The sequence below is a fragment of the Microcaecilia unicolor genome, chromosome 8 (genome assembly GCF_901765095.1).
Source record: "Microcaecilia unicolor chromosome 8, aMicUni1.1, whole genome shotgun sequence".
NCBI classification, from domain to species: domain Eukaryota; kingdom Metazoa; phylum Chordata; class Amphibia; order Gymnophiona; family Siphonopidae; genus Microcaecilia; species Microcaecilia unicolor.
The window spans coordinates 151159355-151177581 of NC_044038.1; the positions used below are offsets into that span (position 1 = coordinate 151159355).

General features: G+C 46.6%; 1 protein-coding gene across 4 annotated transcripts in view; it reads left to right on the plus strand.

Annotated features, from left to right (window-relative positions):
* Window positions 1–18227, plus strand: part of CANX (calnexin) — a 193059-nt gene that overhangs the window by 127564 nt on the left and 47268 nt on the right. For all 4 annotated transcript variants that reach the window (XM_030211265.1, XM_030211269.1, XM_030211266.1 and 1 more), the window contains exons 11-12: window positions 11529–11744; window positions 12586–12705. In XM_030211265.1, the coding sequence (XP_030067125.1) occupies window positions 11529–11744; window positions 12586–12705 (336 nt within the window). The remainder of the gene's footprint in view (window positions 1–11528; window positions 11745–12585; window positions 12706–18227) is intronic.

Here is an 18227-nt window from a genome sequence, read left to right on the forward strand (position 1 = left end):
CCGACTTCTTCCTCGTGTCTCCCCTGTCATTCTCGGCGCAAGGCGAGAGCGGTCCGAGATACTCTGTCGCGCCCTGGTAGATTTAGGGGCTGTAGTACCTGTTCCTCCAGCAGAGAAGGAAAGGGATGTTATTCCAATACTTCGTGGTTCCCAAAAAAGAGGACGCTTTTCGTCCCATTTTGGATCTCAAGAAGGTCCATGTAGCCCTAAAGGTTCCTTCCTTTCGGATGGAAACGTTACGCTCCGTCATTGTAGCGGTTCAGGAAGGGGAATTTCTGACTTCTCTAGATCTGACAGACAGCGTACTTGCACATCCCCATCCTGGAGGCGCATCAGCGTTTTCTTCGCTTTGTGGTGCTAGGGAGACATTTTCAGTTTTGCGCGCTTCCCTTTCGGTCTGGCCACTGCTTCTCGAACCTTCTCCAAGGTGATGGTCGTGGTGGCAGCAGCTCTGCGGTTTGCAGGGCATTTTGGTGGACCCGTACCTAGACGACTGGTTGATTCGGGCCAAATCAAGGTCGGAGAGCAAGGAGGTCACCGGTCGGGTGGTGTCCTTTTTGCAATCTCTGGGCTGGGTTGTCAATCTGGCCAAGAGTCACCTAGTGCCGTCGCAGTCTCTCGAGTATCTGGGAGTCCGTTTCGACACGAAGAGAGGCCGGGTGTTCTTGACTCCCTCTTGCATGTCCAAGCTGCAAGCTCAGATCCGTCATTTCCGAGCCCAGAGGGCACCGTCGGCGTGGGAGTACCTTCAGGTGTTGGGTCTGATGGCCGATCAATAGAGGTAGTTCCCTGGGCCAGGGCGCCTATGAGGCAGTGCAGGGTGCGTTGTTGTCTCGTTGGTCCCCTCAGTCGCAGGATCTGGAGGAGAGTCTTTCTCTGTCGGAGGTGGTTCGTCGCAGTCTCAGTGGTGGCTCCATTCTCCGAACCTAGCGAAGGGCATGCCGCTGGCCACTCCACATTGGGTGGTGATGACCACGGATGCGAGTTTGATGGGCTGGGGGGCGCATTGTCTGGGACAGGTGGCCCAGGGACTTTGGACAGTGGAGGAGGCGGCGTGTTGGTCCATCAATCGTCTGGAGACGCGTGCCAATTCGGTTGGCTCTTCTGTCCTTTCAGAGTCTGGTAGAGGGCAAGGCAGTCAGGGTGCTTTCCGACAATGCCACAGCCGTGGCGTATGTGAATCGACAGGGAGGAACGAAGAGTCCCGGTTAGCGGTAGAGGCAGCAGAGTTGCTGGTGTGGGCAGAAGCACATCTGCAGAGTCTCTCGGCGGGGCACGTGGCAGGGGTGGACAACGTGAGCGCGGATTATGTGAGCAGGCACACGTTGGATCCCGGAGAGTGGGCTCTCCATCCCTCCGTGTTCGAGCGGATAGTGTTACAGTGGGGTCGACCGGTGTTGGATCTAATGGCGTCGTCGCCAATGCACAAGTCTCTCGGTTCTTCAGTCGTCGAAGAGATTCTCGGGCCGAGGGCATCGACGTGCTGGTCCTTCCGTGGCCGACCTCAGCAGTTGCTCTACGTGTTTCCGCCGTGGCCGCTGGTGGGCCGCGTGGTCCAGCGGATCGGTCGTCACTCGGGATTAGTAGTTCTGATAGCGCCCAATTGGCCCCGGCGTCCGTGGTACGGAGATCTGATGCGGTTGCTGGTGCAGGATCCGATTCCCCTGGGGCCTCGGGTGAGATTGGTTCAGGGGCCCGATCGAGATGGCCGACCCCTCTCCATTCTTGCTTACGGCTTGGCTCTTGAAAGGCACCGTTTAAGACGCAAAGGTTTCTCGGCCAGGGTGATTGATACGATGTTGCGGTCTGTAAGAGGTCTACTTCCTTGGCATATGTGCGGGTGTGGTGCATTTTCAAGAATTGGTGTTAGGAGCAGGGCTATGCCCCGTTGCGCGTTTCGGCAGTGGAAGTGTTGGATTTTCTTCAGGATGGTTTGGATAGGGGGCTTTCGCTCTCCTCTCTGAAGGTTCAGGTGTCAGCCTTGTCTTGTTTTAGAGGTAAGGTTCGGGGAGTATCCTTGGCGGCTTCTCCGGATGTGGGGCGGTTTTTGAAGGCAGTGAAGTTGCTTCGGCCGCCTCGCCGCCCGGTGGTTCCGTCTTGGGATTTAAATTTGGTCTTGGAGGCTCTGGTGGGGCCTCCGTTTGAACCCTTGCCTTCCATTACGTGTAAGGACCTACTTTGAAGACAGTCTTTTTGGTGGCTATTTCTTCAGCGTGTAGGATTTCGGAGCTTCAGGCTTATCTTGCAGAGAGCCTTTTCTGTCCTTTGCCAAAGAGAAAGTGACTTTACGCACGGTTCCTTCCTTTGTTCCTAAGGTGGTGTCTTCTTTTCATGTCAATCAGGTGATTTCGTTGCCAGTGTTGGGTGATCGTGCCGGGGATCCCTTGCAGCGTCGTTTGGCTAAGTTGGAGGTGCGACGCGTCTTGCAGTCATATTTGAGCAGAACCAAGATTTTCGATCTTCGGACAGGTTGTTTGTTTTGTTTGGAGGTCCCAAGAAAGGTGAAGCTGCCTCCAAGGCTACTCTGGCTAGATGGTTGAAGGAGACTATTGCTTCGGCTTATTTGTTGAGGCGTCGGGCAGTGCCCTCTTTACTTAAGGCACATTCTACTCGGGGAGTAGCCGCTTCTTGGGCGGAAGCTAGTTTTATTCCGCCGCAGGATATTTGTAGGGCAGCGGTGTGGTCCTCCATCCATTCCTTTGTGAAGCATTACAGACTTGATGTTCAGGCGAAAGAAGATTGCCCGGTTTGGAGCGGCTGTGTTGTCTTCTGCTTTTCGAGGGTCCCGCCCTTAGTTGGGATACTGCTTTGGTACGTCCCAAGCGACCGGTCTGGAGGGTTGATGAGGAAGGTGAAATTAGGCCTTACCTGCTAATTTTCTTTCCTCTAGACCCTCCAGACCGGTCAAGAGCCCGCCCGTTCTTTTCGCAGAAGTATTCCTCAGCCGTGTCTATGCATAGCAGTATTTTGAGCCGTGTCTATGGATAGCAGTATTTTGAGCCGTGTTCTGCTAGGACTATTCCTTTAAGGTTTTGTGTGGTCAGAGAGAATTCTTTGACTCTAAGACATTACAGAGCGGGACGCTGTGACGTCTCGTCTGTTTTCAGCACACTGTTGGTACTTGTCCTTGGGTTTTCCAGGTACAGGGGTTTCTAGTTCAGAGTTGTGTTTTTATTCTCTGCTTTGCTAAGTGTATACTGGCTGTAGATGGCTAGGCACAGGTTATAAGTACATAGTTTCAAGTTTTGTGTTCTCAGTCTCCCTCTGCTGGTAGGCGAGCATAACCCAAGCGTCTTGACCGGAGGGTCTAGAGGAAGAAATTAGCAGGTAAGGCCTAATTTCACCTTTTTCAAGTGGAGGAGGTTTGTCTGGTGTGACAGCAAGGCCCTACAACCTCGCTCTTGTACTGCACAGACCCTGCTTGAATACCTTCTACACTTATCGGAGTCTGGTCTCAAAACCAACTCAGTAAGTAACCATCTTAGTGCGATTAGTGCTTACCATTATCGTGTAGAGGGTAGCCTATCTCTGGACAGCCTTTGGTAGTTCGGTTCATGAGAGGTTTGCTTTTGTCAAAGTCCCCTGTCAAGCCTCCTACAGTGTCATGGGACCCTCAACGTCATCCTCACCCAGCTGATGAAACCTCCTTTTGAGCCACTGGCTTCTTGCCATCTGAAGTACTTGACTTGGAAGGTAATTTTCTTGGTGCAGTCACGTCGGCTCGGATGGTCAGTGAGCCTTCAAGCCTTGGTAGCCCATGCTCCCTATACCCAAATTTCATCATAACAGAGTAGTCCTCCGCACTCACCCTAAGTTCCTGCCAAAGGTGGTGTCGGAGTTCCATCTGAACCAGTCAATTGTCTTGCCAACATTCTTCCCCGTCCATACCCGTCCTGCTGAACGTCAGTTGCACATATTTGGACTGCAAGAGAGCATTGGCCTTCTACCTGGAGTGGACAAGCCCCCACAGACAGTCCGCCCAATTGTTTGTTTCTTTTGACCCCAACAGGAAGGAGGTTGCTGTCGGGAAACGCACCATCTCCAATTGGCTAGCAGATTGCATTTCCTTCACTTACGCCCAGGCTGGGCTGACGCTTGAGGGTCATGTCACAGCTCATAGTGTTAGAGCCATGGCAGCGTCAGTGGCCCACTTGAAGTCAGCCACTATTGAAGAGCTTTGCAAGGCTGCGATGTGGTCTTCAGGTCCACACACTCGCATCTCATTACTGCCTCCAGGAGGATACCCGACGCGACCGTCGGTTTGGGCGGTCGGTGCTGCAGAATCTGTTTCGGGGTTTAGAATCCAACTCCACCCTCCTAGGCCCAGTTTTATTCTGTCCAGGCTGCACTCTCAATTGTTCTTTGTAGGTCAATTGTTATGTCCTCGCCGTTGCAAGGCCCAATTGGCCCTCTTTGTTGTTTTGAGTGAGCCTGGGAGCTAGGGATTCCCTAGTTGTGAGAACAAGCAGCCTGCTTGTCCTCGGAGGAAAGCGAATGATACATACCTGTAGCAGGTATTCTCCGAGGACAGCAGGCTGATTGTTCTCACCTACCCTCCCTCCTCCCCTTTGGAGTTTTCTTATTTCTTTGCTTTTTACTTAACTGAGGCGGGAGCGCACGGGAGGGAAGACGACCCGCGCATGCGCGGTGGGGTGTACCCCGCGCGCGGGACCTCCTGTGAGACTTTTTTTTCGGTTGGAGGGGGCTGCCGTGGACGTCACCCAGTCGTGAGAACAATCAGCCTGCTGCCTTGGAGAATACCTGCTACAGGTATGTATCATTTGCTCACTCACCTGTCAAGAGCCCATGGCTCCTGGTCACGCCTGGACTACATTCTTATAGACGCTACCCTTTCCCACAGATTACGCATGCCGAGATTGGACCCTGGAGATTTCCAACCATACTTTAATTTGGGCGGATATGGATTTGGGTGCTGCACGGCTTCGTCAGAGTCAGTGAAGGTTTCCCTCGTATTTAGCAGGTGATGCTCACTTTCAGGAATTTATACATCAGAAGTGGTCGCTGTTTGCGGAAGCTAATGCACATCATGAGCCGGAGGCTCAATTGTATTGGGAAACGTCAAGGTAGTTTTGAGGGGAGATATCATCGCATATATGTGTGCCCGTGCCCAAATTGGTCCGGGAATAATTCAGTTGGAATGTAAGTACAAAGGTAGCAAAGCGTGTGTACCTGGCTGCGCCGTCTCCGCTGGCTCGGGAAGCGATGTCAACTTGACAGCCTTAAATTCCATGATTCATGAACGTACCAAAAAAGCAACTTTTTCAATGTACCAAAAAGCAACTTTTTCATCGTTCCTTCTCATTTCATAGGCTCGGTAATAAGTCTGGTAAGTTGTTGGCAAGGGTCACTAAGACTTGGGATGGTAATAGATTTATTCCTTCCCTGATAACGCCAGATGGTACGCGGGAGAGTCAATCAGTGGGTATTGCTCAGATCTTACATGATTACTATGTGTCTTCGTATGCTATGCCGGAGTCTCAGCTTGGGCCTTCTGTGGTTGACTATTTGGAGGATTCTGGTCTGCCACGCTTTTCCTCGGAGGCCTTGTCTCAGTTGAATGCCCCCTTGAGAGCCAAGGAGATCCAGAGAGTGGTTAAATCCTTTAGGAGGGGCACTGCTCCGGGCTGGACAGGTATGCACCAGAATATTATCAGCTTATGTTTCCACAAATTTGTAGCCCATTGACCGCTTTTTTCGAAGCCTATATTTCTATGGGCTCTTTCCCTGGGGATTCTAATGAGGCATTGATTACATTAATTCCCAAGCCAGGCAGGCTGCAAGATCGCCCGGAATCATACAGGCTGATCTCACTTATAATGTGGGTTTGAAGATCTTATCTAGGGTCTTAGCAGATCAACTTGCTCCACATATTCCATCCTTGATTGGAGAGGGACAGGTGGGGTTTGTGCGTGGCCGTCACTCTTCCATTAATGTGCACAAGGTTTGTTTGGCAATTGCACACAGCCACAATACTAAGGAGCCCCTGCTTTTGGTCAGGCCTAGATGCAGAGAAGGTCTTTGATAAGGTGCACTGGGATTATCTCTTTTCAATATTAAAGTATGTGGGAATAGCAGGTTGGTTTTTACAAGCAATTGCTACACTTTATTCCCAGCCAAAAGCATCACTAGTGGTAATGGGCTGCACTCTTCATTGTTCTTGCGGCAGGGGTGTCCATTATCTCCATTGCTATTTCTTTTCTATTTAGAACCCCTGTTGCGTACCATCCAAATAGATTCTGAAATTTCAGGTATTACTCTGTCCTCGCTTTTGGTCAAGACATTAGCATTCGCGGATGATATTTTAGTGACCCTGACGAGGCCTCAGTTGTAGCTACCTAACTTAATGCAATTAAGGAATTTAGTTATTATCTGGTTTTACCTTAAATTTACAGAAATCAGTAGCCTTCCTTATTCAGGCTAAGATCAGAGAGACTTGGGACTGAGAGCTCCCCCTTTCTTGGACTTCTGGACCTCCTGAAATATTGGGAGTCCTTATTCCTTCTGACCCGTTGCTTTTCTATGAGCTAAATACGGACCCCTTACGATCTAGTACTAGACAGACATTGCAGATTTGCCAGTCGTTGCCCCTATCTGAGCAGAATAGCTCTATATTATATTATGTTGGTACCTAAGTGGACATATGTATTACAAATGCTACCCATATTCCTTAATCATATAGAGATGCTTGTGACTCACCTGGTTACACGTTACCTTTGCAGGGCAAGAGACCCTAGGGTACCTGCTTCTCAACTTTTTCTTCTTCGGCTACAGGGAGGTATGGGGTTGTTGAATATCAAGTTATTGTCGGTGGCGAGCAATATGCGTCACCTCATCGACTGTTTTCAAATACAAATTACTTTTCGTGTACCACGGTGGACACGGGGCAGTTTGCCCGTGCCATTTTAGTGCCTGGTTAGATGCATTGCCAAGGAGGCTGCGTATGCCTGCAGCATTTACCTCTCTGTGTTACCTCTAAGGAGGACTTGGTGTTGGATTTGTCGCTTTTATGGCCTCTCAGCAATGTCCTCTCCCTTGCTACCCTTGCGAGGTAATGTAGACTTTCCACCAGGATCTACCTCGTTGAACTTTGCTATTTGGGCGTCAAAAGGGATAATATACCTACATCAGTTATACACAGAGGATGGAAACTCTTAAGTCTCTAGAAAACCTGCAGCTAGAGTTTGGGTTGGAGAGGAAGAGTTTCTTTTCTCTGTTTCAGCTACGCCATAACATCAGGTCTCTCCCTCCTGCTTCTCTAACACAGGAGACATGGGAAACGTTTCTCACTATTTTAGGGCTGGATGCACAACTGTCAATCCCACTCAAATGTCATACTGGCCTTTGGGAACAATTGGGGGAATATGATTATGAAATATTAGCGCATAAGTGGAACAGAGAATTGGCAGTTGGTCTTCAGGGAGATATGCTGAAAACATGTCTTTTGGGCATTCAAAAGTTAACAGAAAATGTGACGAGAGACCCACTATAAGTTTTTAATGCGGATGTACATATCCCCACACAGGGCTTTTAGGGCAACCATGAGAGAGGACGATATGGGGCACATGTTTTGGACTTGCCCACCTATTTTAGAGTTTTGGAGGCAAGTGTGTCGGCATGTCTCACACCTCCGGAGGGTTACTTGGCAATTGAATCTGTCCCAACTGTTTGTATTTAGGGTTTCCCCATTTTTGCCCAAAGGGTTGAAGACATTTTTAAAAAGGGCGGTCCTCATTGGTAAGAAGGCCATTCTTCAACATTGGATAACCACAGAGCTGCCCACTCTGCAACAATGACGCTCTAAGATTTTTCAATGTTCGTTAGAACGCAGAGGTGTTGGTGACCTATCCTCCTCCAAGGGAGATCATTTTTGTCAGACCTGATCCCCGTTCTGGGATTCTTTAACGGCAGTAGCACGCAGCAGAATCCTGAATTCTTAGGCTTTATGGGTATGGCATGCTGGTGGGATGGGGGGTGGGGGGGGGGGGTAGGGTATAGTCTATTTTGTAGCAAGGTAGAATTATTGTTTTAAAGGTGTGTAGCTAATAAGACTTTGTTATATGAATGTTGCTAGCAAACTTGATAAAGCATAAATTCCATGTGGTTTTGATTTAAGAAATGTTGGTTGCAAGTGAACAGTTTTTGTATTCGTTGTACCTTTTGGTAGTTGTCATTCTGCAAATAATAAAAAGATTGAAACATAAATAGAAAATCTAATGTTGAGCAGCTGATTTTCATAACATCTGTTTTAGTGGCCCCTTACTAGGAGAAAGAAATCTCTGCATTAATGTAACAGTACAGTGGTGTCCCTATAACCAGCCCCTCCAAATGACACACTGATATATTACAAATTGCTACTCTACCTATGAAAACTTATTCCATTATTATACTTCCTCTTTGTACATTCGTATACTGTACAAGCCAAAATGACAATGTAGGTCCAGCAGCTCCCAGGTTTGCTTACTTTGAGTGTACGGCGATGGTAGCTGTGTGGCAAGGGGAAACAGATTAACCTAATTAACTTCAACATTTTGACGTCACTTCGTCTCCTGTTTTATTTAACCTCCTTGGTTTAAACAGTTCTCTCAGAGAGGAAGTTGGGTTGAGTGTGGAATGAGTTGGTGAGTGAAATGCTGATTGCTTTTTGTATGTGTGTAAAAGAAAAGCAGGTGTGTGTCCTGAGAAATACTAATTCCTGAATAAGACATCCTCTTTGGATAGGAAGATTTAGTGATTTTGTGAAATAACATTTTTCTTTAGTGAACTTGCCGAAGTTTAGCGTGAAACATGTTAGAGATAGATATGTACCATGTGTGTGTGGAGGGAGAGGGAGTCAGAGAGGGCATGCTGGATCTAGGTTGGGGGGGCAGGGAGGACATGCTGCACCGAGGTGGTGGTGGGGGCAACAGAGGGCTTGCAGCATCTGTTTGGAGGGGGGTGGGGAGTAGTGGAGAGGGCATGTCTGGTGGGGTGTGAGTCAGGGAGAATTACCTGTTGGCTGGTGTGGGGGCTCAAGTTGACTGTTTGGCCTATTGTTATACACAGATCACACCAATTTTGGCCATTTTTTAGTCCCAAAACTCTACCCTTGACTTGTACACAAGATTGATTTATAGTTGAGTATATATGGTAAGTTTAAATACTGTCTTCTGAGGGTCCAATATTACTCCTAAATTCTGAATGGAGTTGGAAATTGCAATGCATTGTTGGATCAACTGTATCAGGCACTTGTTAAGTTAGGAGACCTGCACAAAAAAATTACTTGCAGCAGGTGTTCAGGGACATCAATGTATGGGTGACAACACTGGAGTGTAGCGTGAGAAGCAGCACTCCAGCCAGGTAAATCTGGGGGGTGCTAGAAGGCATGGATGAAGTTCTTGATGCTGTATCAGAAACGTTGACAGAGATAAAAGAAGTGGGAAAGTAAACCAGGCTTGTCCAAAGAACTGGGACCAAACAATGTTGCATGGACTATAATTTTCACACTCTTCCTTTGGCTAGTTAAGATTTGTCTACTTTTGGTATTGGGAACAGTACTGGAATGGTTTTAAATAATTTTTATTGAATCATTGTCAGCAGATATCAGGGGCCTAGCCAGACCTCAGCGGGAGGGGGGTCCAGAGCCCAAAGTGTGTGTGTGGGATTTTAGCACACCCCCTCCCCCGCAGCAAGGTACCTTTGCTGGGGGGGGGGGGGTTGTCAACCCCCGCCAGTCGAAGCCTTCTTCGTTCAGCACCAGTCTCTGGTGCGCTGCGTTCGCTGATCTGTGCTTTCTTGAGTCCTGACATGCTCAGTTTCACTTAAAGGAAAGTGAAGGACATCAGGACTCAAAGCACAGATTAGCGAACACCGGAGACCGGCGCTGAAGAAGGCTTCAGCTGGCAGGGGTTGGGGACCCCCACCAGCAAAACCAGGGGCCCAGATTAAAGCTAGAGGGCCAAGGCCCCCTTGGCCCCACCTAGCTATGCCCCTGGCAGATATATTTCCAGGTTATGTCATCTTGGGTACCGCTCACCACTAGTGTTCCAGATGAATCTTTACTATCAGTGTTACTATTCAATTTGTATGTCTAACCAATGTCAATTATCAGAGTTGGGTGTTAAATATAGGATGTATGCAGATATATTAATAAGTAATCAACTAGCTTTATTATTGTCTGAGCAAGGCACTTCAGGCATCCACGATCTCTCTCTTTCCGATTCTGCCGAAGGGATGTTCGAATCCACGTCAGGCAAGTTGAACTCTCCCAACAGTAGCACTCCCCTTTCATACCAATCTTTGTATATCTTCTATTGGATCCTTGTCCAGCTTCTCCGTTCCAAATAATGGGTGGAGTGGAACGGGTAGATGTGAAGCGTCTGTTTACGCTTTCCAAACGTGCTAGGACTAAGGGGCATACAGTGAAGCTACAATGTAGTAATTTAAAACGAATCTGAGAAATCTTTCTTCACTCAATGTGTAATTAAACTCTGGAATTGTTGCCAGAGAATGTGGTACAGGCGGTTAGCTTAGCGGAGTTTAAAGAAGATTTGGACCTTCTAGAGGAAAAGTCCATAGACCATTATTAAATGGACTTGGGGAAAATCCACTATTTCTGGATAAGCAGTATAAAATGTGTTGTACTTTTTTGGGATCTTGCCAGGTATTGGTGGGAGGCGGGACTGGTGGTTGGGAGGCGGGGATAGTGCTGGACAGACTTATACGGTCTGTGCCAGAACCGGTGGTGGGAGGCGGGGCTGGTGGTTAGGAGGCGGGGATAGTGCTGGGCAGACTTATACGGTCTGTGCCCTGAAAAGGACAGGTACAAATCAAGGTAAGGTATACACAAAAGTAGCACATATGAGTTTATCTTGTTGGGCAGACTGGATGGACTGTGCAGGTCTTTTCTGCCGTCATCTACTATGTTACTATGTTACTATGACTAGTTATCTCTGTTACAAAAATGATAGGATAACTTATATGGTGATAGGAGTCTGTGTATCTTTCAAGCTAAGTAAAACGTTTGTCTGGACTATATCCAATTAAACTTTGGGAGTTTTGTTTTTTTTAGCCCATGATGACAGAGAGAGAACTCCTACAATTGATTGGCTTTTTTGCCAAGATGGAGTCTGTTGAGGCTTTTCCTCATTTTTATAAAATGGATAAACAGAAAAAAATATGTAAATATAAAAATTAAGGAAGTACTCATTTTAAAGAGCATTATTATCTCTGTACCATTGAAATATAGATGTTTTGTTAATAAGCTGCTTTTAAATATAGATAAAAGAAGATGGCTTCTAGCACTGATGTTGTGAGCAGGATATCATCCATGTTCTGCCTGTTTGCAAGTGGGCTCAGAAAGCATGTGTACACACTTATATTCTGTGTAGAATAGATGAGTATACTAAACTAACTGTAAATTGGGCTAATACTTTGAGATTTGCAGAGCACTAATACAAGTTCAAGGATCCCTTTCTCATATAGTGATGTCTTACGAGAGATCTTAAAGGTAATCTACTTTATACTTTTAGGGTATCTGGAAGCCCAGGAAGATCCAGAATCCAGATTTCTTTGAGGACCTTGAGCCCTTTAAAATGACTCCTTTCAATGCTTTGGGGCTTGAATTGTGGTCTATGACTTCCGACATCTTTTTTGACAATTTCTTGATTTGCTCAGACCGGGCAGTAGCCAACGATTGGGCCAGTGATGGCTGGGGCCTGAAGAAAGCGGCAGATGGTGCTTCTGAGGTGAGAAGTCATCTTGAGTGTCTTGTCCATTAACAGTAACTTATTCTGTCCATCGGTGCCTCAATTTACAGCAAATCCAATCCTCTGCAAAGAATGACAGTTCTCACTATATCAAAAGAGGAGTGGTGTCAAGGAAAGGATTTGTTTTCTAGGATGTCTGTTTTGTTTTGACTACTCTGATGGTGAAAGGGGTGGATGATGATAGTGGAATTCTTCTGAGTGGAAAAAAGTGAGGTTATGTTTGTGGTATTCCAGAAAGGGTGGGGGTGTCAGTGGGGTCAAGGAACCTTCAGCACTTCGTCGTCAGAATTGTTCACTCCTACGTGGTATAAAATGTAGGCATGCTTTTCTGGAAAAGGGACTGAGGAATAGGATGAAAGAAGTAAAGCTTAGTAGATAGTCGTGCATAAGAAAATGTTTCTTTACAATTGCTATCTCTGTATGGAATGATTTACCACAGTGTAATAGAACTGAATCTAAGTATCTTCAGTTTTGAAGGAAACTGAAAAAACTTTTTATTTGACAGGGCCTGAGTTTTATTTTGTTAATTTGAAGCAATTATTTGAACTTTTGTTTTTTAACTTATGTATTGTGATTTGATGTAATTCCCCCATACACTGTTTTTTTTGGGTTGCACGTTGTAAGCTGCCTAGAACCACCAGTTGGGATTTGTGTAGTGAACAAGTTCTGCATTTTATTAAAATTATTAGCTTATATCTTGAGCCCTTCATGATTTTGCTCACACTGTTAATTTCATTTGTGACAGAGATTCTGCAGCTGGTGGCATTCCATTTTACTGACCCAAGTGTGGATTTTTCTGGCTTACTGTTTGTCTTTACAGCCTGGTCTTGTTGGACAGATGATGGCAGCAGCAGAAGAGCGTCCTTGGCTTTGGGTGGTCTATATCCTGACTGTGGCTTTGCCTGTGTTCTTGGTCATTTTGTTCTGCTGTTCTGGCAAGGTAAGAGTGATGGTCCCTCAAACAGCAACTTGATCAGGTCAAAACCTAGTTGAGGTTTTATTTACCCCTAGAAAGTTTGGAGGGGGACCAAGAGATTAGTTCACTCCTTTCCACAAGGCAGGATCTTCTTTGTCTACTCTGAACCATATGGATGCTCTGTTTTCTCTGATAATACTGTCTCATTGTTGTAAATCGTTTTGATGTTTTAACTACTCCTAGTAGCAATATGTAATTTTACAGCATTATGTAAGTTCATTTGACCCTTTGACTACTTAAGCATACTATCCCCTGTGGAAATGGAGAGCCAATTACTGTACAACCCCCCCTTAGCTACCCATACAAGGACTTGAACTCTCAGATTGTCTGATGTTTTACTAGCAAAGGTAGCTGATCTCCATTTTTTAGATGTTAACACCTTCACATTTAGAAAAAAATCAGTGTTACACAAATCCTGAAATCAGAATGTATTTTAGAATAGTCAGTTGAAAATACATTCGTTTTTCATTGCTGTATATGGTAAGCCATCCCATACAAGGACAGGTCAAAGGTCCATCAAGCCCAGTGTAGTTTCTCTTGTAGTGACCAATTCAGGTCACAAGTATCTGGTAGGCTCCCAGAAAGGATCAATTCTCCTTCATGCTTGGGGATAAGCAGTAATTTTTGAAAGTCTAAATAGCTAGTAATGGTTTATGGACTTACCTTTGGAAACTTGTCTAAAAATGCACTAGTTGCTTACACCACGTCCTCTGGCAACAAATTCCACAGTTTTAATTCTGCACTGTGTGACAGGTTTTTTTTTTCCCCCTCAGATTTCTTTTAAACATTTTTTTATTTATGCCATTTTCATGACATTCAAGTATTGTAAGGAATTGGAGTACAATATAGAAACAGCATAAAGGAAAATGTTAGCAAAAGAAAAAAATTAAAAATAAACATCACAGAGCCCACTAATGGAGGAAGAGCATTAAATCTAGGGAGAATATATCAAGAAAGATTTTAAAATAATTCTTATTACACACTACACCCTATACTTCTATACTGCATCTACCACCAGGTTCTGAGCGGTTTACATCAAAGAAAGCAGACACATTCTTGGGAAGCTTAATGAGAAACAAATCTATTAGAGTATTTTTTGAATGTTCATTTTTACTTGGATTTTAATTTTTTTTTTTAATACAAGGGAACAAATCCTATAATTCCAGTGCTTGCACTGCCAAAAGAGTTCAAGACTCTAAATCTTTTTATACCCTTAATAGAGGGTGAGACAAAGAATTACAGCAAGATCTTCTAGCTCAATTATGAGGATGAAATTCAAAATGAGATCATTTATTGCGGACACTCACTATTAAAGATCTTATTAATCAAGCAAGAAAACTTGAGCTTAATCCTGTCCTCCACAGGCAACCAGTGTAATTCAAGATAACAAGAGGAGATACTATCCCTCTTCAGTTAAAAATCATTTTAACTGCTGTATCTTGTATAATTTGGAGCTTACAAATGATTTTTTTGAGAGCATCCAAATATATGGTTACAGTAATCTAACGTTGATAATAGCAGCGACTGTACTAAGTCTCTAAATTGCTCAAATTAAAAAAATGTACAAATTCTTCTTGTAGAAGTAAAAATGAACTTTGAAAGCCCAGTTGATTGTCAAACAATTAGTGTGATCAATGCGAACACCCAATGAGGGGAACCTGATCCACCAAAATATAACATACACTAGTAAAAAGGCCCATTTCTTAATGCAATGAAACGGGCGCTAGCAATGTAATGATTTCCTGCCATTAATGTTTCCACGGTTGTATTCTGAATATAATTGTTTACATGTGTAAGATTTCTTTATATACAATATTTGTGTGTAAACTGTTACAATGTGGTAAAAGGTTTCCTTGTTCAGGCCCTTCAATCAGTTTAACAATCACATCAGAAGAGCTCCTTACTCTTGAGAATGCAACATACAGTTGCCCATGTGAGAGACTGAGAGTGACAGTGTGTTTTGCAGACAGTGTAAGAGAGATACACAGAGTGATTGTGTGTGATGTGTGTGAGTGGCAAAGTGATTAAATGTTTGTCTTCCCTTCCATTCTGTGCACTTGCCTCCACTGATGTTCATACCTCCCTATAAATGATTGTTAGAGATTCAATCCACTCCACTTCCCTCCTCCAAGTTCCATTCTGTCTGATTGGTTCTTCGTTGACAGTGAGAGCCAATGAAACGCTGAACTACAGACTTACGACCCTACACTGCACAGGGCCACGGAGGCAGCTTCAGAATTTTGGAGGTGCTTTTTATTATAGGTTACCTTTGGATCAGGGTTGTTATCAAACAGTAAGAATTTAGTTTTTTCAATATTGAGCTTTAAACGATATTGTAACATCAAGGTGTCTCGAGTGTTTAGCGTTCACAAAAACGATAGCACACCTTAGTAAACGGACTCTAAATACCTATCAAAATTCCAGAAAACTTAATGTAGCGGTCACTGCTTTATCATAGTAACATACATAGTAGATGATGGCAGATAAAGACCTTATGTTCCATCCAGTCTGCTCAAGAAGATAAATTCATTACATAAGGTATGAGGTGATACAACATATGTACACCTGATCTTGATTTGTCCATGCCACTTTCAGGACATGGACCATAGAAATCTGCCTGGTACTGTCCTTGTTCTAAAACTAAGTTTTTATCGAAGACCTTGAAAAAAGCTCCATTCCAGCCCATCCAAAATCTATCCAGCCACGATCAGGGTACAGACTATAGAAGTCTGCCCAGTACTGGCTTACTGACTTTGCTTCCCAATTACCAGTGTTGCCACTTAGCCTTCGCTAAGCTTCTTTGGATTGATTACTTCTAAAACAGGATTCCTACGTGTTTATCCCAAGCATTTAAGGTTTTAAACACCACCAGCTGCTTATGGGAAGGCATTCCAAATATCCGCTACCCTCAGTGAAAAAATACTTCCTGATATCATTCCTGAGTCTGCCTCCCTTCAACCTCAATGCATGTCCTCTAGTTCTATCACTTTCCTTTTTCTGGAAAAGGCTTGTTTGTGGGGATTAATACCTTTCAAATATTTGAACATCTGTATCATATCATCCCTGGTTCTCCTTTCTTCCAGGGTATGCATGTTCAGGTCATCAAGTCTCTCCTCGTACGTCTTGCTATGCAAACTGCATACCTTTTTTTTTTTTTTTTTCTTTCTTTGAACCACTTCTAGTCTTTTACATATTTATCAAAATATGGCCTCCAAAACTGAACACAGTATCAATACCTTCTGGTTATACCCCTCTCTGTGCAGCCTAGCATCCTTCTGGCTGCGGCCACCATCTTGTCGCATTTTCATCTCCTTGAGATCCTCAGACACCACCCCAAGATCCCTCTCCTGGTTCGAGCTTACCAATCTCTTCCCTCCTATGTGGTACATCTCTTTTGGATTTTTGCACCCCAAGTGCATCGCTGTGCATCACTTTGCATTAAATGTTAATTGCCAGACCCTTGACCATTCTTTCAATGTTTGGAGATCCCTTCTTATGGTTTCTGCACCCTCCAGGGTATCCCTTCTCCTGGTTTCTTCACCCTCCAGGATATCCACTGTATTGGCTATCTTCGTGTTATCTGCAAAAAGGCAAACATTTCCTTCTAACACTCCTGCAATGTCTCTCACAAGTATATTACAGATTCCATATCATCATGCTGATCAATCCATAGACTGGTGGGTTGGGTCCATCTACCAGCAGGTGGCGATAGAGAGCAATCCTTTTGCCTCCCTATATATGGTCATGTGCTGCCGGAAACTCCTCAGTATGTTCTCTATCTCAGCAGGTGGTGGTCACACACAGCAGCAGCTCTGGCTAGGTCTCCAAGCCTAATCTTTAGGTTTTGTTGAGTACCTGGGGTTGAGGGCTCTTCTTGAGCAAGTGCAAACCTGGTGGTGCCAGGTCCCTCCTTTTCTCCCCCCTCCCGCTGGCTCCGTTTAAAAAAAAAAAAAAAAAAATTTGATGTCCTTTAAGGGCGTTTATTTCAACGTTGATATCAGTGTTTCTCCGAGGACAAGCAGGCTGCTTGTTCTCACGACTGGGTGACGTCCGCGGCAGCCCCCACCAACCGGAAAAGGCTTCGCGGGACGGTCGGCACGCAGGGCACGGCCACCGCGCATGCGCGGCCGTCTTCCCGCCCGTGCGCGACCGCTCCCGCCAGTTCCTTTTTTTCCGCGTCTGGAGAGAGTTGTGCTTTGCCGCTCTCTCTGTTTTCAGCCGCCGGATTTTCGATCGCGTTTACGCGGATCGTTGCTTTTCTCTTAGTTTTTTGTTACCGCCGGTTTCTTTTTAAAAAAAAAAAAAAAAAAACCTGAGCGTGTGGAGCACGCGCTCCCTTTTTTCCCTCGTTTCCAGCGGGGACGCCGCGTTGCGGCCTAGTGGCCGCACGGTCGTTTTCTTTTTTCGAGGTGTGATTTCAGCCACCATTGACGACTTTGACTTCGCCGACGCGATTTTTCCGTCGATGTCCTCGAAGGTCCCGAGTGGATTTAAAAAGTGTGGTCGCTGCGGCCGGCCGATCTCGCAGACCGACACCCACGCTTGGTGCCTCGGGCCGGAGCACAATATCAAGTCGTGTTCCCTGTGTCTCGGTCTCCGGAAACGGACTCAGGTTGCGAGGCAAGTTCTGCGGGACCGTCTTTTTGGAACTTGCGCCGGCCCCTCGACGTCGACCTCGACGGCATCGGTATCGACGCCCGGTCCTTCGGTACCGGTATCGATGCCCGAGACATCGGCACCGATGGCATCGACCCCAGGAGAACAGGTCCCGCCGGTCCGCCGTCGAGGGTAGAGGTGAGCGGCCGCGTGGGCAGTCGGCCCCGGTCACTCCCTCAGCCCGTGGCCCACGGGACCGAACCCTGTCTGACTCGGGACCGAGGGGGATCGTCCTCCTCCTCCTCCATACCTCCCGGCGCCGGTGACGCGCATCGAAAGAAAAACAAGAAGCGTCGTCACCGGTCGCCCTCGGTGCATCCGGACATCGGAGAGGAGGCGACGCCGAAGCGTCATCGTCGAGAGGAGAGGTCCCCGTCGGTTGTGGAGGGTACCGACGCGTCAGGGTTCCGGCACCTCGGTGCCGTCTCCTGGCCCCCATCAGCTTCTGGCACCGACACCCTTACCGGCCCCACCGCCTTTCCCGGCAGCGGGCCTGGACGAGTGCCTCAGAGCCATCCTTCCGGGGATCCTGGAAGGGCTGATGCGCCAGGCTGTGCCGGCGCCGGGGGTGCTTGCGCCCTCGGCGCCGATGTCTGTGGCGCCGGCGAGCTCTAGCCCGGCGCCGGGGCCGTCGACACCGCCGCCGCTTGCGGCGCCGGTCTCGACCGCCACGCAGGTGGAGTCGACGTCGATGGAGGGAGCTCCGTCCCCGCCGGCGCGGGAGTCCACCGCTCGACGACACCGAGACCTCGGTGCCTCGACGTCGAGCCGGGCCCGGTTCAGGACTCAGCTACACGAGCTTATGTCCGATACCGAGGATGAGGCCTCGT